The sequence below is a fragment of the Colletotrichum fructicola genome, assembly GCF_000319635.2.
Source record: "Colletotrichum fructicola Nara gc5 chromosome Unknown KSG_Nara_v1_contig03, whole genome shotgun sequence".
Classification (NCBI taxonomy): Eukaryota; Fungi; Ascomycota; class Sordariomycetes; order Glomerellales; family Glomerellaceae; genus Colletotrichum; species Colletotrichum fructicola.
This window is the reverse complement of record NW_027094053.1, coordinates 4,079,605-4,103,687: the sequence shown is the minus strand read 5'-3', so window position 1 is coordinate 4,103,687 and position 24,083 is coordinate 4,079,605. Positions and strand designations below refer to the sequence as shown.

Genomic DNA, 24,083 nt, shown 5'->3' with positions numbered 1-24,083 from the left:
ATTATGAAAGAGATAGCTAGTTAATACTTTCTAAACTAATTAAAATATGACTTTTATTTTAAAATATTTTATAAAATTCTAGCAACTTAATAACTTAAAGTTTTAAGAAAAATTAACAATCAAACTTATTAAAGTTTATTAGAAAAATATTAAATTTAACTTTATATTAGTTTAAAACTTTTTAATTAGTATAGAGTTATAGCTTAAGATTATAATTATAAAGTTTTGAAATTTTAAAATATTAATGAATTTAGTTATTATATTAGCTATTTTAGTAGCTCTATATATTTTATTTTATTTTAGAAATAACTAAAATAAAATAAACTATATAAGTTTATTAATTTAATTAATAGAATACTATAACGTTATAGTTATAAGTTATAATAAATAGAGTATTTTTATATAAGGTTTTATACCTTAAACTTCATTAGTTTATTTTATATGGATTATTAAAATAAGTTAAGCATTATTATTATTCTTATATTATTATTATTATTATAAAAGAATATTATATATTAATAAATATTATACTTTTTAGTTACTTAAATAGAAAGCTTAATCTATTTTAATCTTATTATATATCTATTATATTTTATGGTATACTTATTATAGCTTTTTTAAAACTTAAAAGGATTAAAGAGGGGTTTTAAGCACTAAATACTACCTATTTTCTAAATAATATCTAGCTTAAAAAGTAGTAGCACTAATAGTAATACTAATAAAATTTCTATAAAGTTTAATATTATTAATATTAAAACGTTATTAGCTATTATTATTTATATTAGATCTATAGCTAGCTTATTATTAACTTACTATAAAATTATTAAGTTATTAAGTTAGTTACTAAGCTTATTAATAGCTATATAGATAGCTTTAAATACCTCCTTATTTACTAATATTAATTTTAAGCTAGTTACTTCTAGCTTAATTAACTTTATTTTCTATTTACTATCCATTACACTATATAACTAATAAGATAAGTATTTAAATAAGTTTAAATATATAAAGAACTAGCTTTTAGTTTATTTATCTTAAAAATGCCTTAATTATAGTAATCTAAGCTAAAAAAGGGAAATTTCTAAAATACTTTTTATATAGAGGAAAAATAGGTATAAAGCGCCTATTAAGTGAACGTAGTCGCTAAGAGTAGAATTCCTAGTAGTCTATAGTATTACTTAAACGTAATGAAATAGGCGTAGCCTATAATATTTATATTATATATCTATTTTCGTTTATAAACATAGAAATTATTTAGCTATTTAAAAAAGCTTACTAAATAATATTATAAAAGCCTATATAAAATACTATTTTTATATTTAGTTATATATAGAGATTTTATTAATAGCTCTTACTAAATAATAAATATTATATTTATATATTTAATTATTATAATAAAGTTCAAAAAGTTAAATATTTAGCTAATTAGAGATAATATAATCCTCTCTTAATTAGTTCAATATACATAATTAGCTTAAATTAATATACCTAGCTACTTTTTTTATTACTTGTTAGATAATAATAAGTTTTAAAAAACTATGTTATAAATTAATATTATTAAATAATATTATAATACTAAATAGAGTTGTTTTTTAAGTAAAATGTTATAAAATAATAAAATTTATAATCTTAAAAATAAATTTTATTATAAAAAAACTAAATATATATTATTAATTAAAATATTTAAATAATATTATAATAATATAAATAGTGTCACGGGCTAGAGCCCGGATTGATATCTCCGGCTTCGCCGGAGCAGTTACCGAGATCCGGCTCCGTTGGACCCACTATTCTGCCGCAGTACGCCGCCTAACCCGGCCTGCTTCACCGCTGTTAGGTGCCTATCCCTGTAAAGTCCTTTCTTCCTTCTTCAGCTTAGAATAGTCAATCGACGGCACCTCTACGTTGAACAAGCCTAGGGGCCAGCCCCTTACATATTCTAAGCTCAACAATAGAAGACGCTACGCGAAACCTCACGAGAGCGACACGATGGATTCGCCAGAGGGTAGCGCAAACGACGCGATGAACGCCGAGATTGACCGCCGGATCAACGAAGCGGTTAACGCAAGCATACGTCCTCTTCAGGACCAAATGGCCCAGCAGACGGCCCAGATGACGCAGCTCTTGACAGCTCTGAATGGGCTTATGTCACCGGATAGAGCAACCCCTACGCCGCTTACGAGTAGCGTACCGACCCCGTCCACAGCCGATACGACTATACAGGCTCCGAGTGACGATACAGTAATGGTAGCCGAAGGGCGGAGAAAGCCCCTACCGAATCCCCCGAAGTTCACGGGAAGGCGCAAAGACTACCCAGCGTGGTCTCAGCAAATGCGCGATAAGACAACCCTAGATGCAGGACTTATGGGGGGTAACGCCGAGGTTTGGTACTATATCAACTCACGACTCGACGTTGACCCTCAGCAAGTTGTTGCTACTTTCTACGCCGCCGGAGGCCCCGGGGGCGAGCGAGACCCCTCTGAGTTCATGAGGTACTTGGACCGTACGTACAAAGACCCAAGTGCTGCCTCCCGCGCAGCTGCTACGCTGCGAACGATCCGTCAGCGGGACGACCAATCCCTCGCCTCCTTTCTTCCCCGATACGAGAGAGTATTGTCAGAAGCTGGGGGGGCTAGTTGGGCAGACCAGGCGAAGATAACCCTCCTCGAGGGAGCACTTAGTACGCGGCTCCAACGAGCCCTCGTTACTGTCGACCTTCCGGTCGATAACTACCATGGATGGCTCATGCGGGTACAAGACGTAGCCGCAAGGCTGGAGAGGCTTCCAGCTACAACGCGCAGAAGCAGCTCGTACTACCCTAGAGCCCCCGAAGCAAGCAGGCACCACGACAACGATGGTGATGTGGTGATGACTGGCGTAAGCCGCGCGAGGAACAAGAAGGGAGCTCCGGAACCGCAGCGCCGCAGACGCTACTCCTCCTCGTCTGAGTCCGAGGGTAGTGAACAACCGCAGAAGGATAGTCGGCGTTGCTATAACTGTAACAACATCGGCCATATCGCTACACGGTGCACTAAGCCAAAGCGTCCAGGGCCAAAGAAGATCAAGAAGGTCAAGAAAGCCAAGAAGTCAGAAGAGAGCAGCAACGATAGTGCCACAGAGGAGCTGGGAAGCTCTGAGGCTGAAGAGAGCTCGGGAAAAGAGTAACTCCAACGCAAAGTCGGGCGTTGGAGGCAAAGCCTAGTGATATCATCGAATGGAAGCAGTTCAAGCATCGCATGAGCAGCAAATCAGCAGTGATCACTGCCCGCATACATAAGGGCACTCAAGCAGACGCCCTGGTAGACACTGGGTGCGACCTATACGCCCTTGTCGACCATGACCTCGCCCGCAGGCTGCGCCTACCAATAGTAGACCGCTCAGAGCGGATACTAGGCAGCTTCAGCGACGCTACAGGCGCCACGAAAGCGACAGGTGTAGTTGTCTTTAACCTAGAGCTATGTGGCTATGATGAGAAGATCTTTGCGTATACTGTCCGCGGTCTTGGGGATGACCTCTTCCTTGGGAAACCGTGGATGGAACGGAACTGCGTCGTATATGACGCTTCTGCGCAACAGATACGTCATAGGAGAGGTGGTGTAGACTTACGACTGAAAGGCGAGGAAGAGCCAGAACGAATACGCCAGATTAGAACTGCTCGACTCCTCCCAGGAGCCCCCTTTACAACGCTCTACAAGAGGGCGCAACGACAAACTGGAGAAACTGCAGCATATGAAGTGCGGGCTATTAGCCTGGCAGACATACAGAAAGCCCTCGCGAAGAAGACAGAGAAAGCAGACCTTAAGGCTCTCCTTCCGCCAGCTGTTCTAGCTGAATTTCGCGAGCTATTCCAACCCGATGAGGCTGCTAACCTCCCACCACATCGCCCCGGGGTCGACCACGAGATCCCTATCAAGCAGGACAGTAAGGGCAACGAGGCTGTACTACCATGGGGCCCGCTCTATGGGATGTCACGAGAAGAGCTCCTCGTCCTCCGGAAGACCCTGCGAGACCTACTAGACAAGGGCTTCATCCGCGCTAGCAGCTCCGAAGCATCAGCCCCAGTACTGTTCGTACGGAAACCAGGAGGAGGGATACGCTTTTGTGTTGACTACCGCGCCCTCAACGAACTCACTAAGCGCGACCGATACCCCCTCCCCTTGATTCGGGAAACACTACGGACTATTAGCGCTGCAAGGTGGTTTACGAAACTGGACGTAGTAGCAGCGTTCCATAAGATTAGAATTGCAGAAGGGGAGGAGCATAAGACAGCATTTCGGACCAGATATGGACTATTCGAGTGGCTAGTCGTCCCCTTTGGCCTCACAGGAGCCCCCGCCACGTTCCAGCGGTATATTAATGGCGTACTTCGAGAATACCTTGACGACTTTGCGACGGCGTATATGGACGACGTACTGATCTACTCAAATGGGTCACAAAAGGACCACGAAGCGAAGGTCCGGCTAGTCCTCCGCAAGTTAGCTGATGCTGGCCTCCGGCTGGACCCGCATAAGTGCGCGTTTTCTGTGAAGACCGTTAAGTATCTTGGGTTTATTGTTACAGCTGGTATAGGCATCTCCTGCGACCCTGAGAAATTAAGAGCAATTAAGGAATGGGCTGCGCCAAAGACAGTTAAAGGAGTCCGGAGCTTTTTAGGATTTGCAAACTACTACCGGATCTTTATCCCAGCGTACTCAAACATCGCTGGGCCCCTTATAGCCCTTACGAAGAAGGGTGCCCCATTCTGCTGGGGTGAGGAACAAGAAGCAGCATTCCAAGAGCTAAAAAGGATCTTTGCAGCAAAGCCTGTCTTACACCAACTAGACCCTGAGCTTACAACCTACGTTGAGGCTGACTGCTCAGGCTTCGCTCTTGGGGGAGTACTATCGCAAGAAGACGAGCACGGAAGACGTCACGCAGTAGCATACCACCCGCAGACTGATGGAGGCCCAGAGAGGATGAACCAGGAGATCCAGGCCTACCTACGTAACTACGTCACCTACTCACAGAAGGACTGGGCATGTAACCTTCCAGCAGCTCAGCTAGCGCTTTGTAGCCGCGATAATAGCGCTATTGGGATGAGTAGCTTCTTCCTAGAGCATGGATACAACCCAGAGCCTATTAAGGTCAAGGAAGCAGACCCAGCAAGCTCTGAAGGCACCCGTGAGGGCCAAGCCCGCAAGTTGGTAACAAGGCTTCAAGATGTGATGGATATGGCCCAATCGACCCTCGCCTCAACACAGCAACGCTACGAGGAGCTGGCTAATAGGAAGCGCCAGCCTACAGAGAGACTAGAAGTAGGCGACAAAGTCTGGCTTCACATGGGGCATTACAGATCCCCTAGGCCTTGCAAGAAACTGGATTGGTTACACCACAAGTACACAGTTACGAAAGTCATCTCACCATACGTGGTAGAGCTTGATGTACCAGCAGCCATATACCCACGCTTCCATGTGGATATCCTGAAGCGCGCAGGTAACGACCCCTTACCTGGTCAAACGTTAGATGACGAGCAGCCGCCACCAATTATAGACGATGAAGGCGAAGAGACCTGGAGTGTAGAGAGTATCGACGCTGCTACCTGGAAGCGTCGAGGGCGCGGGCGACGCCGCGAAGTTCTGGTTAAGTGGGAAGGATATACAGAGAGGACCTGGGAGCCTGTCGAGACGCTCCAGGGGACAGAAGCAATGGAGGCTTACGAACGCCGTTATGGCTCTGCGATGGAGCACGATGGAGACCCAGCCTTAGCGCCGCGGGCGCGCCGCCGGAGGGGAGCGGGGGGGTGATGTCACGGGCTAGAGCCCGGATTGATATCTCCGGCTTCGCCGGAGCAGTTACCGAGATCCGGCTCCGTTGGACCCACTATTCTGCCGCAGTACGCCGCCTAACCCGGCCTGCTTCACCGCTGTTAGGTGCCTATCCCTGTAAAGTCCTTTCTTCCTTCTTCAGCTTAGAATAGTCAATCGACGGCACCTCTACGTTGAACAAGCCTAGGGGCCAGCCCCTTACAAATAGTAAACTTAGTAAAATATTAAACTATAGTATTTATTTATAATAAATATAATATTTATAGAGATTATATAATAATAATAAATATAAACTATTAAGACTACTAGAAAAGAACTTAAATAGTAATATACTATATTAAAAAAAGACGCTAAAAAGTAAAAGAAAAAGAGGTATAAATAAAATATATAGTTATAAAATACTAATTAATTAATAATAAGTTATATAAAATAACTAAATTTTAAATAACAACTTATTTATATTATAAAATTAATAACTATATATTATTTATTATAAGGAATTTATAATAATATAAGCTAGTTATTTAAGTTTAAATAGTAAATTAATTTTAACTTTATAATATTACTAAAAAAGACTTAAAATACTATGAAATATTATATAAAACTTCTTAGCTATTTTAATGTTAAAGAGATATTAACTAATTAAAAAGAGGTATTATATTAATAATAGTAACCTAAATATTTATAATAATCTTAATAACTTTATTAAAAAATAGTAGTAATAATATTATTTTAAATATTAATTTAATTAATAATTTTAAAATTAATAATAATATTATTAATACTAATAAGCTTAAATTACTTTCTTAAAGAAAATGACGGCTTTTTTGCCGCTGTTTTAGGCGGGTTCGGCCGCCGGATTCAGCGGGACATCTGCCCAAAATCCCTCGCCGCTTTAGCCCTTCCACAGGGGGAACGGGGCACTTGAACCCCTGCGCCTGTCAGGCTTTGTACCTTGAGGTACCAAGTGAGGTATCTCAGCCACATCTCCCAGAGCTGCTCAACTACCACCTATGCTTTCTCCAAGCACTTGGATTGTGCTAGTTTGCCTTCGTACTTGATGCGCTGCCCTGAAGCCGCCAAAAATGGCCATCACAATGGTTTCTTCCATGGCCTGCTTTCTTCTTCTATATAAACTGCAGCCGCTGCGCCGCCCCAAGTAGTGGCTTTCTCAAGTCATTCGCTCCTACTAATCCCTTGCCCATCTCCCAACTTTCCTCGGTTTACCATGCCTCGACGTCGCAAGACCAACGCAGACATCCACGATTCTGACGCGTCCTTGTCCTCCGACGATGAACACTACGATGGCGATGATACCTTCGACGCAAAAGAGCACGACGGTGATTCGGACACCGATGCGACCGACGTGGAAGACGAGGATTGCGACGTAGAAGACCAGATCCGGCTCTTCGAAGAAGACACACATTCGTCCGAATACTGGCGACGCAAGGTCGAGGGTTTCAACGAGGATGTCTATGCCTGCCAAGATTACAGCCTTGGGACGACGGCGCTTCTCGATGCAGTGGCAGACCAGTGGCGCCAGTAAGTTTCCACTAACCCTGCGCATCGTACAAACCGCTCACGATGCAAATTCGCAGGTTCTGTCTCGTTCTCAAGCGTAACGTGGCAGATTGCTACGCGACCATTTCCCTCGGCCTTTTGCACGGCTTTTTCGACTGGGTCCTGTGCCAGAAAGTTGGCAAGAACGGCAGGCGGAAACGTGGAGTTAAGAAGAAGAGCTCGCTGGGCACATATTGGAAGGTCTTTCGGCTCGTCTTTGAGAGAGCCGTGGGCGACAAGATGGACCCGAAGCTGAACCGCGGCATGCACAGAGCAGGTATCTCCCACCGCGACGTTCGCGTTCTCACTAACGAATCTAGGTCCTGCGCGATCTCGCCAAGAGGTATGGTTTGAGCGAACAGCGGCGAGCCAACCGCGGCATGACGATCGATGATCTCAAACAGCAGATCGAGACCACATTGGGAACCACGAGGAAGTCGTTCAAGTTGGGAGAGTTGCGTATCCTCGCCGTGCTCTTTCTCCTGCTGCTTGCCCCGGCAGGGTCTCGTCCAGAAGCCACTTTGAAGCTACGGTTCAAGGACATCAAGGTGTCTTTGGCTAGGGATCCGGAAGGCGGCCCACACAGACTCCTCCTTCGACTCACTCCGGAGTTCACCAAAACGTACCTTGGCGAGAAGGAACAGTAAGTACAGTTTCGGTCCGCTAGTCATGGTGAAGCATGCTCACGTCCTTGTAGCAAAACATACACAATCCCCGAAACCATATTTGACCCTTCCCTGCTCCTAAGCCCCCATGTATTCCTCTTGGGCATCCTTTTCCGACATCAAGCATTCAAAGCACCCAGCCTTACGTCGCCGCATCATCTCAGCAAGCTCGACATCCATGATGGCGAGAAAGAGCTTCCCCTGCCATTCAAGGACGACCTGGGTGACACCTTTATTTTCCGCAAAGCCGTTTACACCATGACGGGTTACCAGATTTCCCTCAACGAGCGTATAACCGCCGGGATGATGAACGGCTGGATCAAGAGAATCGGCGAAATTTTGGGATTCAACTATCCCACGACCGCGTACACTTTACGCTACAACGCAGCCAATGCGTTTGACCAAAGCGGTTGGTCCCGTCAAACACTCAATGACCACCTCAGCTAACTCCGATCATAGTTGATGTCAGCGATGCCCTCCGAAACTTGGCCATGGGACACAGCAACTCGGATCCTTTTCAGAAGCACTACCTCGGGCGGAACATCTCAGCCGATCTCTGGGGCATCATTCGGGGACAGAAGCCACAGCAGGCCCTCATGAAGCAGTCCTGCAGCATCGGTCACTCCATCTCCAAGCGTCGTCCCATCGATCTCACGCCAGAGCAATCCGACTCTGTTGCCAAGCACCCCGACGTGTTGAGGCTGACCCGAGCCCTGCAAGGATTCCGTCGAGGCTCCGAGCAGGCAAAAGAGATTCGACGGAACATCAAAAATGAGAAAGCCAGGATAAGGAGACAGCTAAAGCAGAAATCCAGAGAGAAATGGGACGACAAGCAGGCCGTAGTCGACGTTGAGTGTCAGATCCAGGGCCCCGGGCTTGCCAAAATCGCAACAGAAGAAACTTCGCGGCCTCAGGGGCAAGCTCAAAAGCGACTGCTCGCGAAGCTTACTGCTCCGGTCGTCAACACACTTGAGGGCCAGTATCGTCGAAGAGACGATGCTATCGAAGCAGTGTCCACATACTGTCTTGTCCAAGAAGGATGCACGTCACGCCAGCCCCAACATCGACTAACAAAGGAAAAGGTCCCTCCTAAGTCAGGTCACCCCCAGGAGGGCGATCTCCTGCCCAAAGCTGTACTCTCCTCCGTCTTCGCGGCCGACGGGAATGAACGGCCAAGGCGATGCTTTATATGTGTTGGTCAAGCCTTGCATCTGCAACCGGGTAATGAAGACCAGTTGCCGGACCTGACCCATGTGTTTTCCAACCCTAGCGATTTGACCAGACACTTCAAACGCAAGCACCTTAATGGCATCCCAAAGGATGATCAGGTAGATTGCAAGGTTTGTAATATGACTGTCAAGAACAAGATGCATTTCCAGCATCATGCCCTGAAGATACATGGCACCGTTTCATGAGCGATGACCGTGTTCAGACGAAGAAGTTGTCAGGAAGACGGTGCTGTATGGGCCAACTTTAACACAAAGACGACGTCATTAGATCTCTTCACATCAATACATTTACTATTGCTTTTCAGATACTAGGGCGGTTGACTCCATGGTACGCTTCTGACGTGAAAGGCCTTCTCAGAACAGAAGAATGAAGCTCTGCACAAATTCTCTAACCGATTTCTCGCCGATATACTTTGTCACTTTAGCACAAAGCAAGATGTCTGGCTCAATATGGCGTCGCAGAGAAAAGTCCCTTCCTGCGAACCCTCTTTTCCAACACGTAGAACTCGGTTCCTACACGGCTAGCTACGTTGAGTCCGAGTGCCCTGAACCAACACAATACTTCTGTACTGTCGGACGGCTAACCGCAAAGAACACCCGCTTGGTCTGCTAAACGACTTTGCAGACTTTATTCGGTTGCAGCGCAATCATGTTGCAGAATAGGCCGGGTGGTGTTTTGTTTTATTTCCTATTCCGTTTGGGTGGTGTGAAGTATCCATGAAGCGATCTCACTCTTAGCCACTTGTTAGATTCGCAAACCGACCCCCCGTCTACGGGAGACGGATTGGCCAAAAAATTACTAACAGAACTACCCACGACTGACCCATCAAAGCCTTGTATACAGGGGTTGAGCGGTTTGCGAATCTAACAAGTGGCTACGGTATGCGTACGCTGCATACGAATGAAATATTCAGATAGAGTAGTTAGGAAGGAATCGGGAACCACATAAGCGATCTCACTTATTCAGCAGGCGGTGAACTTCGCGACGAAGAAGGTATCCATTCTAGCAGGCGGTGTGCTAGCTCAGTCAGAGATCGGAAGTCGGCACATGGGAGCGCTGGACTAAGCTGTATTTGACAGGCGGTGTAGACGATAGGGTGAACGGTTTGAAGCATCCTGGACGCTGTCTAATTTATGCAGTAGGCGGTGAGTGTGAAACGGATACTCATTTCAGCAGGCGGTGTGCTCGCCTTGAGGGGATTAGAACTAGGCTGTATTGGACAGGCGGTGTAGAATGATGGCAAGCATCACCCGTCAGGTGACGCAGGTCGGAACTCGGTCTCAGACCCGACACCCGAATGCCGGCCCGAATCCCGTCTACGTAGGGGATCAGCCATCCATTTGACGACCGTAAGGCAGCGTCGAACTGTGATTGGGCTGTGATTGGTTACTCGATTTGTTAATTGGGCATTTTCTGAGGAGGCCTGATTCGCCAAAACACCAAAGGCGTAATCGCGGTCGTCAAATGTCATGCCACTTATGGGTCACATTTATCTGGTGTGAAGGATGAAGCGATTTATGTCAAGCTGTGAAGGCTAGCTACTACACAATTTCCCAGGCATCACTGTGATTGAGTTGTACCCCAAGCAAGTCTTCTGTCATCATAATATCTCCCGAAACCATAAAGCAAACTACGTTGACCTTTTGATTTCACTCCGAGATCTTCTGCCCTCAAAGTCCAGCGGCGACCGTATCACGGGGATCGGGTAGGTCGCTTCCTTCAAAGCGTCAGCGCCGAAGAGTCACACAGTGCGAATGAACTTACCAGCTCAGCCCTAGACCTAGGGAAACTGTGCTGATTGGAAGACGTGTACTCATAGTACCGGTTGTTGTACCGGACCTGAATGTATACGTCGGCCACGTATCGTCGTCGGATCTGTTCGCAGCGCCACATCATGTTGTTGACCGCCTTGTGACAGTTTTCATTGGTTCTGTCCCTCTTTTTGGAGGATGCTGTGGAGAGGACATGTTCAACTGCTGGTTACCAACTGCACCAAGCACTGATGGAGCTCTGTGCACAGGTAAAGAGGGCGCCTATTGTTCTGTGGCAGGGCGACTCGTGCTACAGTATCAATCATATATTGCTCTCTTATTTACAACAAACTTCGTTATCAAGCCTCCGACCTAGCCTGTCAGCAGACAATTTTCGACTGGAGCGCAAGATGGATTGTGTATCAAACTCTGAAAGTTGCTTTGCTGTCTGTGAACAGGCGGATGTGGCTTTAATATCGAGGGCAAGGGCATGAATCGAACGAGACTACTAGACCAAGGCCTTCATTTCGGCTTCAACCTCACACCGTTCGAGTTCGGAAGCTGGCGCGGCGGCAGAGTGCGGGCTTTCATGCCAATCATGCACCTCGGCACGTCCACAACATCCAAAGTACGTACCCCGCAACAGCAGTCCGATCGACCAGATGGGCCGTGTGGACGGAGATTAGGCACCTTCGAAGTGGATCTCTTCGAGCGCCCATATCCGTACTGTGGATTCAGCGCACGTTCTCACTTTGGAACCAACGAACACCCATAGCTTGAAGGCCTGAACCATGCCGTAACGAACATTTCGTGGAGTGGAATCGCCCTCAAACATCACGTGCAAATGACTCATTCCGCGTTGTCTCCGTTGCGGGTCACCGCATCATGCGAGCTATCTTGAACGGAACACGTCACAAGGCGACGGCGTCCAGAAACGGATATCGCATAGTGCCCCTGTCGCCAGAAATGGCTTTTTACCCATGAGGTTGCTGCAGAAATGGACCCAGCTTTATCAGCTGCTGGTATGATTAACTTGACCACCCAAACAAACCAAGAGCTATTATTGCGTCTCCGCACTGCTTGCGCAGACTTGCTTCGGATCTAAGCTGCATTGGCGACCCTGCTTAAGCAGGGTCTTGCGTGCGCCGTCTCTCCCAAGCGGGCTTCCGCATATGCAGATTCTCCTACGCACATCTCTGGGTGCGCAGATATGCCTAAGCAATCTTCTGCGTACGCAGCTAGTACGAGTAACAACCCGCTGACGTGACTCCACGCCGCCGCCCATGCGAGTAGATGATGGGCCAATAATGTCGTCTTGGCCAATACTGAAGAATCCACGGAGAGGTAAATCCAACTTCTAGGCCAATATCTGTGCAGGCTACTGTACAGTGGTGACGGTCTATTCGCACTGAGCGGATCGTAACACAAGTTCAAGCTATCTTGCATCCAGCGCCCCCCCACCCCAAGGCATTCAATCAAGTTTGAGGCCCATAATTGACTTGATTGCCAGATCCCGATACTAAACTTGATTGATTGCCAATTAATTGCAAGTAATTGGCAAATATCCCTCTATATAGGGGGGCCCTAGGGGCCTCGAGGGGGTGGCCTCTAGAGGGGAGGGTCCGGAAGGTTAGGGCCCGGGAGGGCAGCCCCCGGAGGGGAACCCCCTAGAAGGGGGGCCGGAAGGGAGGCCGGAGTTCGGGCCTCGGGTCCGGCCCGGCCGACTTCCGTTTTGCAGACCCCCTAGGCCCTAGTAACCCCCCCTCCCCCCTGTCAAAAGAGTCAAGGCAATCAATCAAGTTTGAGGGTCATGATTGACTTGATTGACTGGCGATGGCTTCATAATTGGTTGATTGATTGATTGAACTTGACAAGTTTACTTGCCTTGCGGTGGGCGCTGCTTGCATCATCGGGGATCGTTAGATTGGAATGGTGACTGTAGTATCTATCCATGCTCTCTGTGGAAGAAACTATTCATGAACTTCACAGTTCGTCCCAATGGTAACAGCACGCAAAGATAACTCAAAGTACTTGTAACGCAATCTTGAGCGAAAGTCTCGTATTGCCCATGAGGATCAATCCATCAATCCACCTTGCGACGGAGCCCGTCCATTAAATATTGATACACCCCGCACAGAGCGCACGAGACGACAAGCCACCATCCCGTCACTGTCGTCGTGGCTATCGACGTTGCCGACCACTGGCCTCCGTGGACGGTGTAGATGTTCAGGATGGTGGACAAGAACCCAATCAAAGAGTTTGCCAGCGTAGGACTGCGGTTTTGTAAGTGAACAAATCCACGGAGATCGGCCAATACGCAGAGTCTTACATGACGATGTGCTGATGCACCCAGACGTAGTTCGCACGCCACCTGAACCATAGCCAGGCCAGGCCGATGGATGCGACGCCCGAAAGCACGGACGCGAGAGCAATCAGACAGTCGTTGACCCAGTCAGAGACTGCCTGCCCAACGCTGCCCATGTTCTCGAGGACTTGCGACCGCCTGAGTGAAGCGAATGTGGAGGGAAACACTATATAGCCCGCCAACAACAGCCAGGAGAAAGCCTTTGCTAGGAGTGACCACCACCAGTCTATCTCTCTGTCGTTCTCCAGCACCATCTGATCGTATCTAGAGATCGCATAGGTCTTGGCCTTGTCATCGTCATCGTGCCTGGCAGGGAGAGAGTCACCGTATTTCATAGTCGCCCGCTGCGGTTTATTTACTGTAATGATCCTGCCCTTGGGATTTTGATCAGTGTTCTCGCACAGCCATTTAGCATGGTCATGAGCCTGGAGCCACATTCTGCTCATGAACAGATCATCAGAGTACGTAACAGATGCTGGAAGAGGAGCCTCATGCATCGCCAATTTTCTTTCTCATATGATGATGTGATGAGAATATCTGCAGAAGAGGAGACGACATATGCAGCCATGCTGTAGACGTGCGCGGGAGCAAGATCGGACCTGCCTCTTCCCGCTACTATCTGCTTTGAACCGTCCGAGGTCCGATTCTCCATTTCGTGCTGGCACACTATCTGACACGACAGCCTAAAACGCGGTACAATTTGCGAGATAGGCTGCTGTTTCCTTCTTCATGCGCGAGAGTGTTTCCATATGTAGATCTTGCAGCTGCCCGGTCAACTCGACGAGTTCTCTCACGAGGCCGATTATGACCGTCCATAGCTGCCGTGACACCTTCAGCTTACGGTGCAGTGCCGTATTCTCCTCCTGCAAGAGAGATATGGCCGCATAATGCTGCTCTTCGGCCTGCCTTGTGAGCCTAGTGAGCAGGTCGTCGAGCTCGAACGTGTCAGAATATACGCTTGATGTGCGGCGAGGTTCCATCGTTGCTACGGCACTTTCCACAGTCTGGCCTCTGTCTTTAAGTATGTCGAAGACGTCTGCTTTTTGCTCAGTGACCTGCATCAAGCAGAGACAGTTGTGCCCAGCTGTCAACTGCGAAAAGTCGTCGGGTGCGGGCAGCAACTGTCTGACGGCCGACATGCTGACGGAAGTGCAGATGCGCCAATCTTTGAGGGTCTCTTGTCAATCCCGCGTGGCACCCACCATCGACGCCGTCGTCGACCGTCACCAGCCAACAGTCTTCGCCTTTTCAAGGAACCTGTCAGTGGATGCTGTACGGTTCGAACAGTTCTGTCGCCACCCTCCTCCTTTACGGCTTATCAAGGGCGTGGTCAAGCACGTCCTTGCGCGTTTGCTGCCCTACAACGCCGACATATGGGACTTTCCGTTGGGTTTAGAGTCCTTTGTGCGCCATCTGCTGCTATGGGCCGACATAAATGGAGCGGCATTCTGCAGCAGTCTGATCTACCTGGAGCGAGCTCTGCGGCGGTCGCACAACACTCTGACGACGGAAAAGAGTCGGCATCTACGCCTCTTGGCGTCCATAATTGTAGCTCGGAAATACATAGAAGATGACGCCTACGACACGCCGTTCTGGACCGATCTCGTGGCCGGTGTAAGCTCTTTTCATTTGACAGACGATGACATCAACGAAGCAGAGAGGGCCCTTTTGGAAGATGTTGCCTGGGATCTGAGTATCAGCAGCCAGCAAATGTATGTAACATCCAGGCTGGTCCAGGATATGGACACCACTTCCGAGTTGGAATAGAGACCACAGGCTCCCGGCGTACAGTCGCGATCGAAATCGGTTTCCGGTTTTCGATTCTGCAAATTTGTAAAATAAGAGCTGTTAATGGCTTATGTTGCTGACGAAGCAGGAAACATCTTGGCAGCGGTACCAGTTGCGTGGACCTGCGATACTTGGCTGCAAGATCCAGTAACAGCTGCGGTCATGGGTCTGCGGATTATTCTGGGCAATGCACTGTTTGTGTTCTTTTGTGAAAGGACACAGTACCCCGAAAGCAGACCTACGGTGAGGACCTGCTTATGCTGCTTCGTTCCGTGGCTCGCAGCAACAAACATGTCGATTATTCACCCTCAGCTGCTTTTAGCCTCTGATTACCGTCGACAAGCCAGCGGCCAAATCGGTACTTCAGCAGTCTTCGACGATCCTAGGCTTCAAAAGTGTCTTCTAGAACGGCGAGTTCTGGCGCTTATGTGAACTTGAGCCGCTTGGTTCTCTCGATTGGCCCTGGCATAATCAGTATATATCAGAGATCCCTTTCAACGAGAATCGAGCTTCACAGAGCGAACCCACTTTGCTAGGAGCGCATCGGTTGCCCCTCAGAAAACGATTAACAATCAGCCCTGCGCGCCTCACTTAAGGTTCGCTTACTGCTATATACATACATATATATTCTGTTTATCAAAGCACAGTGAGGAGGAGGTTGGGAAAATTGGACATGGGATCACTTGCTGTCCGGTGAGGAGGTGCACTTAGTCATCATCCCAGCTTATGTCATGCCTCTGAGTCATCGTGGATAGCATCCCGGTGTTTTGCCGATGGCCTTGGGGACAGGTGTCATCCCAACTTCTAGGATCCAACGAAACATTATCAGATGATTAGCACAGACAATGGCACCCAATCTCGCTGCATCGCAGCACGAACTCATTCGAGATATGATTATCAGTGGGAAATTCACTGATGTTTGTACCGCCAGAACTGCCGGATACACCCCACGTACTATACACAACATCCGGGCTAACCTCGAATGCTTCGGTCACACAAAAGCTCCATCGAACGGGGTCGGACGGCGAAAAAGCATCACTCCACCAATGCTTGCTGCTCTATGCGAACGACTCATCGAGAAACCCAATCTATATCGAGACGAGATGGTGATATTTCTTTCGGACGAGTTTGATACCCTAGTGATAGCCTCGGGCTGGCTGGAGCAAGAAGGTAGCCCGTCGCGTTGCTCAAGAGAGGAATGCGGATCTGCGGGACTTATATCTGCATGAGCTGTCGGCCTTCCGGTCTTACCATCTCGTGTTTGTAGACGAGTTGGGCTGCGATAAGCGCGCTGGGGTAAGCTGACCGCTGCTGAGCCTGACCTGCAGCTGAGTATCACGTGGCTACCTGTGCTGCACTACCCCGCCTCACTGCTGCCTGATAGAGATTGCCAACCCAAAACCATTGTCGCCCATTCATGCCGATGTCCATCTGGTGATAACCGATAGGAAATATTGTCCCGAAGCCCTAGCCATGGCAGAAGCACTCGGCATCGCTGGCACTGTTCTTGCTATCGCCGAGCTATCAGCAAAGATTGGATCACACTGTGTCGAATATTACAAAGCCGTCAAGAACGCCCAAGATGACATCACGCGGGTTATGGAAGAAGTTCACAGCCTTGGAGTCATCGCCAACAACGCCCTGGACCTTCTCAAAGGCCCTCGAGGCGCTGAACTGAAGGCCTCAGGCCAGCTTGTCACTACCGTGCGCAGAGCTGAGGACCTTCTCAAGCAACTTGAGTTTAAGCTGCGCCCCTCTACCGCGCGTGAGGTTTTCAGTCGAATGCATATCCTTCGGGCTTTGAAGTGGCCATTCAAGAGCAAGGAGGTCGAAGGTGTCATAAAAAACATAGCGCAATGCACTCGGACTTTCTCAATTGGTCTACAACTAGATATGGCGTATGTTACTCCCATCCTAGCGCGTATGGTTCAGCTGATCTTAGTATTCGCCAGGACGACGGTTCTCAGTATCGACGAAAAGCTCGCCCTCGATAAACTGCCAACTGCTCCCGGAGCCTCCTACGATTCCCAAGCCGAGGAACTTAGCGCAACATGTCTGCCGGATACGAGAGTCGAATTGCTTCAGAAGATTCGAGCGTGGGCGAACGACCCGACATCCCAAGCAGTATTCTGGCTGAAGGGTATGGCAGGCACAGGGAAGTCGACAGTTTCTCGGACCGTTGCACAGGAAATGGCTGAGCATCGCCAGCTCGGGGCCAGCTTTTTCTTCAAGAGGGGGGAAGCAGACCGCAGCAATGCGTCCAAGGTCTTCACAACAATGGCCTTACAGTTAGTCAGTCATCTGCCGATGCTGGCTCAACATGTCAAAGAGGTAATTGATGCTGAGCCAAGGATCTACGACAAGAGATTGCAGGATCAATTCGAAAAGCTCATTTTCGAGCCGCTTCTGAAGGTTCAACAGCAGCCTTGCAATAATCGTTATGTTATTATTGTCGTCGATGCTTTAGACGAATGTGAGCGGGACGATCACATTAAGACCGTCGTCAGGCTGCTTTGCCGGGTGAAAGACATTCAATCACCAAGGCTGAAAGTTTTCATCACTAGCAGGCCAGAACTGCCAGTCAGGCTAGGCTTCAGCCAGGACGCAGTCAAGGGCACGTACGACGACTTCTTGCTCCACGAGATACCGCGACCTATTGTCGAGCACGATATATCGGCCTTTCTGCAGCATGAACTCGCAAAGATCAGGGCGGATTACAACAGTGACGTGCCTGGTGATCGACAGCTGCCTCCGACTTGGCCTGATCAATCTGACATCAAGACCCTTGTCATGATGGCGGTCCCGCTATTCATCTTTGCAGCGACGACGTGTCGTTTCCTCAGACAACGTAGATTTGGAGATCCACGCCATCAATTGCGTCAGGTCCTGGAATACAAGACCGGAACGGGATCATCAGAAGTTGATTTGCAGTCCAAACTGGAGCTGACATATCAGCCGGCTCTAGAACAGCAACTTACCGAACTTTCGCCATTCGACCAAGAAAAAGATATTGAGCAATTTCGCTGTATTGTTGGAGCTATCGTCATTCTCAAAAGCCCTCTTTCCACCACGGCTTTAGAAAGCCTGTTAGGAATTCCTCGGCATGTTATCGACGGCCGGCTGGATATGCTACATTCGGTTCTCAGCATCCCCAAAAGTTCGACGTCTCCAGTACGTCTGCTGCATCTCTCTTTCAGGGATTTCCTTGTAGATCCTAAGCGGCAGAGCAAGAACCGATTCTGGGTTGACGAGCGACAAACCCATCATCGGCTAGCAGCAAAATGCCTAGCACTGCTGAACCAGTCCCTGCACGAGGACATGTGCGATCTTCGAGCTCCTGCTACATTGCGAGCTACCGTCGACGTACAGAAAATCAACAATGACCTGTCTCCAGAAGTACAATATGCATGCCTTCATTGGACATATCATACGGACCAAGCGGGTGCTAGTGAAAGTCTTGCTAGCGATGTTTACGACTTTCTTCGCTCTCATTTCCTCCACTGGCTTGAAACATTAAGCCTAATGGGCAGGGCATATGAGAGCCTTTCACTACTTAAGAGTCTTCAAAGTAACCTAGCGGTACGTAATCATAAACAGTATCTATAGGATTACTTTACTAATATAACATAGATGTTATGTGAGAGTGAGCTACGAGACTTTTTAAGCGATGCCGCCAGATTCATCCGTCTTAATCTTTTTGCTATCGACGCAGCGCCGCTTCAACTGTATTCTTCTGCAATTGTTTTTGCACCACACGAGAGTGTCGTCAGGCAAACTTTCGAAGGCAAAGTTCCTAGTTGGATTTTACTCCAGCCACATGCCGACATGAATTGGGATCAGTGCCTTCAAAAGTTTCAAGGGCACATCGATTGTGTTAACTCGGTGGCCTTCTCGCACGACTCAACGCTCGTAGCATCAGCATCACACGACAAGACGGTGCGGATCTGGCATGCCGATACGGGCGAGTGCGCGCAAGAACTCAAGGGTCACAGCGATTGGGTCAGGTCGGTGGCCTTCTCGCACGACTCAACGCTCGTGGCATCGGCATCATACGACAACACGGTGTGGATCTGGCATGCCGATACGGGCGAGTGCACGCAAGAACTCGAGGGTCACAGCGGTTGGGTCAACTCAGTAGCCTTCTCACACGACTCAATGCTCGTGGCATCAGCATCACGCGACAAGACGGTGCGGATCTGGCATGCCGATACGGGCGAGTGCACGCAAGAACTCGAGGGTCACAGCGGTTGGGTCAACTCAGTAGCCTTCTCACACGACTCAATGCTCGTGGCATCAGCATCAAGCGATAAGACGGTGCGGATCTGGCATGCCGATACGGGCGAGTGCACGCAAGAACTAAAGGGTCACAGCGATTGGGTCAACTCAGTAGCCTTCTCACACGACTCAATGCTCGTGGCATCGGCATCAGACGACGACACGGTGCGGATCTGGCATGCCGATACAGGCGAGTGCACGCAAGAACTGAAGGGTCACAGCGGTTCTGTTAACTCTGTGGCCTTCTCGCACGACTCAACGCTCGTGGCATCGGCATCAGCCAACAAGACGGTGCGGATCTGGCATGCCGATACAGGCGAGTGCACGCAAGAACTGAAGGGTCACAGCGGTTCTGTTAACTCTGTGGCCTTCTCGCACGACTCAACGCTCGTGGCATCGGCATCAGCCGACAAGACGGTGCGGATCTGGCATGCCGATACAGGCAAGTGCACGCAAGAACTGAAGGGTCACAGCGGTTCTGTTAACTCTGTGGCCTTCTCGCACGACTTAACGCTCGTGGCATCAGCATCATTCGATAAGAAGGTGCGGATCTGGCATGCCGACACGGGCGAGTGCGCGCAAGCAGTCAACATTGGAGGAGTAACCCAAACTCTGTCATTCGAGCCCAGCAATGCGTACCTCCGTACTGACAAGGCTACGATAGCCATGGATAAGGCCAGTCTAAGGCAGTCTGTCTGGAAATCAAACAGCGAAGATGATACTACCAGACTACGAATTGATATTGGCATAAGCCCAGATAGTAGTTGGATCACATGGCACGATCAAAACTTGCTCTGGCTACCTGTCGAATTTCGCCCTTCATGTTCGGCATTGCTGGGCTCTACACTCGCAATCGGTTGCCCCTCTGGAAGTGTTATTGTCTTGCGACTCGCGAATCCTTAGCCATCAGTGTCTCCCTTGTGTATATACATACGTATACATAGTTTATTACCCCCCGACCAAGCTATTCAGGGCTTATGTGATTATCTATATGGTCTTTACAATCGCTGAAATACATGACTCCCAGAAGCCCATGCGGGTAGTCTCCATCTTCACGTAATATATCCTCTTTGTCAATTCTTATTATGGTTTTGGTTGCTCGTGGGGTTAGTAACAGGCCGTCTCAAGGTTATCTCCTAAAGTGTTCAGCGTCCTATCGTCGGCGGTCAAAGCCAGTCCTCCTGTCTATTGCACGAGGGTGCGTGGGATGTCCTTGGTTATGTATGGATTCATGAAGTGAAGTTTGAAGTTGATTGTAGATCGTCTTATCGCTGGATGATCTGTGCATCTAGTCTCTCCGTGTACATGGCAAACTTGATCGTCTATTTGACAACATCTACGCATGACGGCCAATCCTGAGGAGAAGACGCGCTCTTTTCTCTAATAATTACAACATATTTCCTCTTCGCGGTTCCTATAGTTGAAGCATCCGAGTCCGCTGAGCCGTCCACTGCGTGCAACGAAAGCGTGAATGCCCCACTTTTTAGACCACTTGCCCGCAGGCAAATCATAATAGACGTGAAGGTAGCCGACCTTCTTGGTGCTCTGGACACTACTGCATAGTAAGCGTGGTTGTGGAGCTGGTCCCTGATCCATTTCATGCTTTTGTCTAGTCAGGCAACAACAGCCACGTGGTCATAATAGCTTTGCTTTATTCTGACATCCACTCGCGCACCTTCAACCTCGACTCACGTCATATTATCCGCTCATTTTGCCTCCCGCAGCAATGGCGCCTGCGAGCCGTTCCGCTGATTTGACACTTGACGACTTTGAATGGTCTGCTTTTGATCCGACGGATGGATTTCCGGATCTTGCCGATTCTGATGGAGGCCAGCGCGCAACTCTTAGCCCCGCGGCAGATGACTTCGAGGACATCCAGACGGTCTCCTCACGCAGTCCAAGCCAGACGCCGCGTGGCGGTGACAGACTTCCCTTGCTGCAGCTGAGCGACTGGGATGAAGACGGTCTCTACGATGAGCAGCCACCAACTTGTGTTCACTATTCTATCGAATGGAAATTGACAGCGAATAAGAAATTAGTTGCCAGAGATAGCGAACCAGACCTCGTCCTCGCCCCGAATGCCTATTGGACACGAACCCTTCGGCACAAGCTTGATCGGCTGGTCACCAAGAAGTTGCCCTCAAACAAGTCATTCAAGATTGATGATACTGACGTCGTCATATCCGTACGCGACCGCACCCAGCGTGACCTAGTCAAACGGTTCGACGACCTTGACATAGACTGGAATGTTGTAGAGAGACAAATGAAGAACTGGAGCCACCTTCACCGTGCTGGACGAGCGATCACAATCAAAATATCGTTCAATTACATGGAAAGCGGGCCGTCGAGCACAGCGAAGCGGGGCACCAAGCGTGGCTTCTCTTCTATCACGCAGGATCGGCTACAGGAACGGGCGGTCCTGCTTGATGCTGAAGAGTCGTCTACAGGCCAGCCGTCTACCTGGCAGCGTGTCTACAGCCTGATGCGATGTCCTGGCTCGCCCTGTGACCTTGGACCCCATTGTTGGCGGGATGGAGTTGGGAAGAGGCATTACAAGCTGAAGTCTCATCATTTGAGAGCCCTAATCCGACACGTGGAGCAGGGTGGCGTGCTGGAGAATCACAACGATGTGCCCGACGAAGTTCGCGATCAGCTATACGCCGAGGAGCAGCAGGAAGAAGAAAGGCACCGAAAGGCCAAGGCGAAGACCTCGCCCTTCGGTAATTGCCCGCCGATCAATATCACTAATGTGATGCCAGCTTCATCGCCTCCATCTTCAGCGGAGGTTGCCATGACGCCACGCTCGGAATCGAACATCCGCTGTCAGGTAGTGCTACCACTGCATGCCGCAGGACCGCGAGACGTGGCGATGAGAAAATACTGCGACTGGCAGTGCTCCCAAGTGCAATGCGAAACGCTGAAACAGGAATTCCGGAGGGCATTTGATGTGGCGCTTGGTGATGGTTTCGATCTCGAGCAGATCCATGAAGACCAGAATTCCGAATTCTTCATCGAACAAGGAATCAAGATTGGGGTCGCGAAACGCTTCGTCAGGGACATTAGAACATGGGCAGAGCAGTTCAGCAGCATGTCATAATACCTATCTTGCATCTACCCTCAAATTCCATTAACATCTTTGTCTTCATCATGGCTCTTCCACAACAATGCCAGCGTTCCTGAAATGACCTCGGGCGCTTGACACCCGTGCTCCAACCATCTGCAGACACCACTCCAGAAATCCGGGGAAGTCTTGCTCAGGAACGCCGTCGTGTTGCTGATAGTGCCGCTTGATGAAGGCTTTCAACTCAGCAAACTCTTCCTCGATGGGGTTGAGGTCGGGCGAGTAAGGCGGTAAGAGCAACTTCTTGACCCCAGCTCTGTCGCATAGTTCGTCGATTCGTTCGGAATGATGGAATGATGCATTATCCATAATAATCATAGATTTGGGCTCGGGCCACCGCCCGCAGAAGTGAAGCAACTCCTCAATGAAGTCTCCAAAAACATTACTGTCCGTGCTTCCCTGAAATATACGCGAGTGGACTACACCGTCTTGTGCGTAAGCAGGCAAGATCTGGTACCGGCGATCGCGATGGAATCGGGCCACCTGCTCGGGGGTTACGCCAAGCGGCGACCACCCGGTTCGACGAAATCCAGCGCGCTTATCGCAGCCCGACTCGTCTACAAGCACGAGATGATAAGACCGGAAAGCTGACAGCTCATGCAAATAGAAGTCCCGCAGATCCGCATTCCTCTCTTGAGCAACGCGACGGGCCACTTTCTTGCTCCAGCCAGCCGAGGCCAGGGCACGACTAATGCTCGAGGCCGTCACTAGGGTATTAAACTCATCCGAAAGAAATATCACCATCTCGTCTCGATATAGATCGGGTTTCTCGATCAGTCGTTCGCATAGAGCAGCAAGCATTGGTGGAGTGATGCTTCTTCGCCGTCCAACCCCATTCGATGGAGCTTTCGTGTGACCGAAGCACTCTAGATTGGCTCGGATGTTGTAGATAGTGCGCGGCGTGCATCCTGCAGTTCTGGCAATAGAAACGTCAGTAAAATTTCCACTGAAAATCATGTCGCGAATGAGCTCGTGTTGTGATGCAGCGAGGTTGGGCGCCATGGTGTCTCAGCTGCTGATCATCCGGAGATGGTTTTGTCGGATTCGAGAAGTTCGGATGACACCTGTCCCCCCCCAGGGATGTCGGCAAAACACCGGGGGTGCCATCAGTGACGACATAGGTGCATGACGTAAGCTGGGGTAATGACTAAGTGCAACCTCCTCACCAAACAGCAAGTGATATCGCGTCCCATTTTCCCGACCTCCTTATCACTGTGCTTTGATGATAAGTGCATATATACTTACCAACAGGCGAAGCTCGCATGAGACGCGTGAGGCTGATCATGGAACGGTTATTGAAGGGCATTCTATGTGCTCCTAGCAAAGTGAGTTCGCTGTCTGAAGCTCGATTCTCGTTGAAGGGGAACTCTGATATATACTGACTTTGCCAGGGCCAATCGAGAGAACCAAGCGGCTCAAGTTCACATAAGCGCCAGAACTCGCCGTCCGAGAAGACACTTTTGAAGCTTGGGAGGGTCCAAGACTGCTCAAGTACCGATTCGGCTGCTGGCTTGTCGACGGTAATCA

At 49.0% G+C, this 24,083-nt stretch overlaps 8 protein-coding genes across 8 annotated transcripts; 5 read left to right on the top strand and 3 right to left on the bottom strand.

The window, feature by feature from the left end:
- Positions 1-1,986: 1,986 nt before the first annotated feature.
- Positions 1,987-5,780, top strand: CGGC5_v005978 (Transposon Tf2-6 polyprotein; the record flags this gene model as incomplete). The annotated part of the gene is made up of 3 exons (XM_066151637.1): positions 1,987-3,158; positions 3,200-5,469; positions 5,527-5,780. 3 exons carry the CDS (start codon positions 1,987-1,989, stop codon positions 5,778-5,780), a joined length of 3,696 nt encoding a protein of 1,231 aa, XP_066009104.1.
- Positions 5,781-7,029: 1,249 nt separating this feature from the next.
- Positions 7,030-9,441, top strand: CGGC5_v005977 (uncharacterized protein; the record flags this gene model as incomplete). Its single annotated transcript, XM_066151636.1, has 6 exons — positions 7,030-7,343; positions 7,400-7,638; positions 7,682-7,704; positions 7,769-8,004; positions 8,059-8,435; positions 8,486-9,441. The coding sequence occupies 6 exons, from the start codon at positions 7,030-7,032 to the stop codon at positions 9,439-9,441; spliced, it is 2,145 nt and encodes a 714-aa protein (XP_066009103.1).
- A 1,445-nt stretch (positions 9,442-10,886) lies between these two features.
- On the bottom strand, positions 10,887-11,152 carry CGGC5_v005976 (uncharacterized protein; the record flags this gene model as incomplete). Its single annotated transcript, XM_032027637.1, has 2 exons — positions 10,887-10,973; positions 11,021-11,152. 2 exons carry the CDS (start codon positions 11,150-11,152, stop codon positions 10,887-10,889), a joined length of 219 nt encoding a protein of 72 aa, XP_031876010.1.
- Positions 11,153-13,090: 1,938 nt separating this feature from the next.
- On the bottom strand, positions 13,091-13,787 carry CGGC5_v005975 (uncharacterized protein; the record flags this gene model as incomplete). Its single annotated transcript, XM_066151635.1, has 3 exons — positions 13,091-13,280; positions 13,337-13,678; positions 13,732-13,787. 3 exons carry the CDS (start codon positions 13,785-13,787, stop codon positions 13,091-13,093), a joined length of 588 nt encoding a protein of 195 aa, XP_066009102.1.
- A 722-nt stretch (positions 13,788-14,509) lies between these two features.
- CGGC5_v005974 (uncharacterized protein) lies at positions 14,510-16,136 on the top strand (the record flags this gene model as incomplete). The annotated part of the gene is made up of 5 exons (XM_066151634.1): positions 14,510-15,084; positions 15,249-15,354; positions 15,737-15,756; positions 15,808-15,853; positions 16,092-16,136. 5 exons carry the CDS (start codon positions 14,510-14,512, stop codon positions 16,134-16,136), a joined length of 792 nt encoding a protein of 263 aa, XP_066009101.1.
- A 497-nt stretch (positions 16,137-16,633) lies between these two features.
- On the top strand, positions 16,634-19,920 carry CGGC5_v005973 (Vegetative incompatibility protein HET-E-1; the record flags this gene model as incomplete). Its single annotated transcript, XM_066151633.1, has 4 exons — positions 16,634-17,058; positions 17,113-18,739; positions 18,791-19,852; positions 19,909-19,920. The coding sequence occupies 4 exons, from the start codon at positions 16,634-16,636 to the stop codon at positions 19,918-19,920; spliced, it is 3,126 nt and encodes a 1,041-aa protein (XP_066009100.1).
- A 1,288-nt stretch (positions 19,921-21,208) lies between these two features.
- Positions 21,209-22,532, top strand: CGGC5_v005972 (uncharacterized protein; the record flags this gene model as incomplete). The annotated part of the gene is made up of 2 exons (XM_066151632.1): positions 21,209-21,211; positions 21,270-22,532. The coding sequence occupies 2 exons, from the start codon at positions 21,209-21,211 to the stop codon at positions 22,530-22,532; spliced, it is 1,266 nt and encodes a 421-aa protein (XP_066009099.1).
- A 48-nt stretch (positions 22,533-22,580) lies between these two features.
- On the bottom strand, positions 22,581-23,300 carry CGGC5_v005971 (uncharacterized protein; the record flags this gene model as incomplete). Its single annotated transcript, XM_066151631.1, has 1 exon — positions 22,581-23,300. One exon carries the CDS (start codon positions 23,298-23,300, stop codon positions 22,581-22,583), a length of 720 nt encoding a protein of 239 aa, XP_066009098.1.
- Between the last annotated feature and the right edge of the window lie 783 nt (positions 23,301-24,083).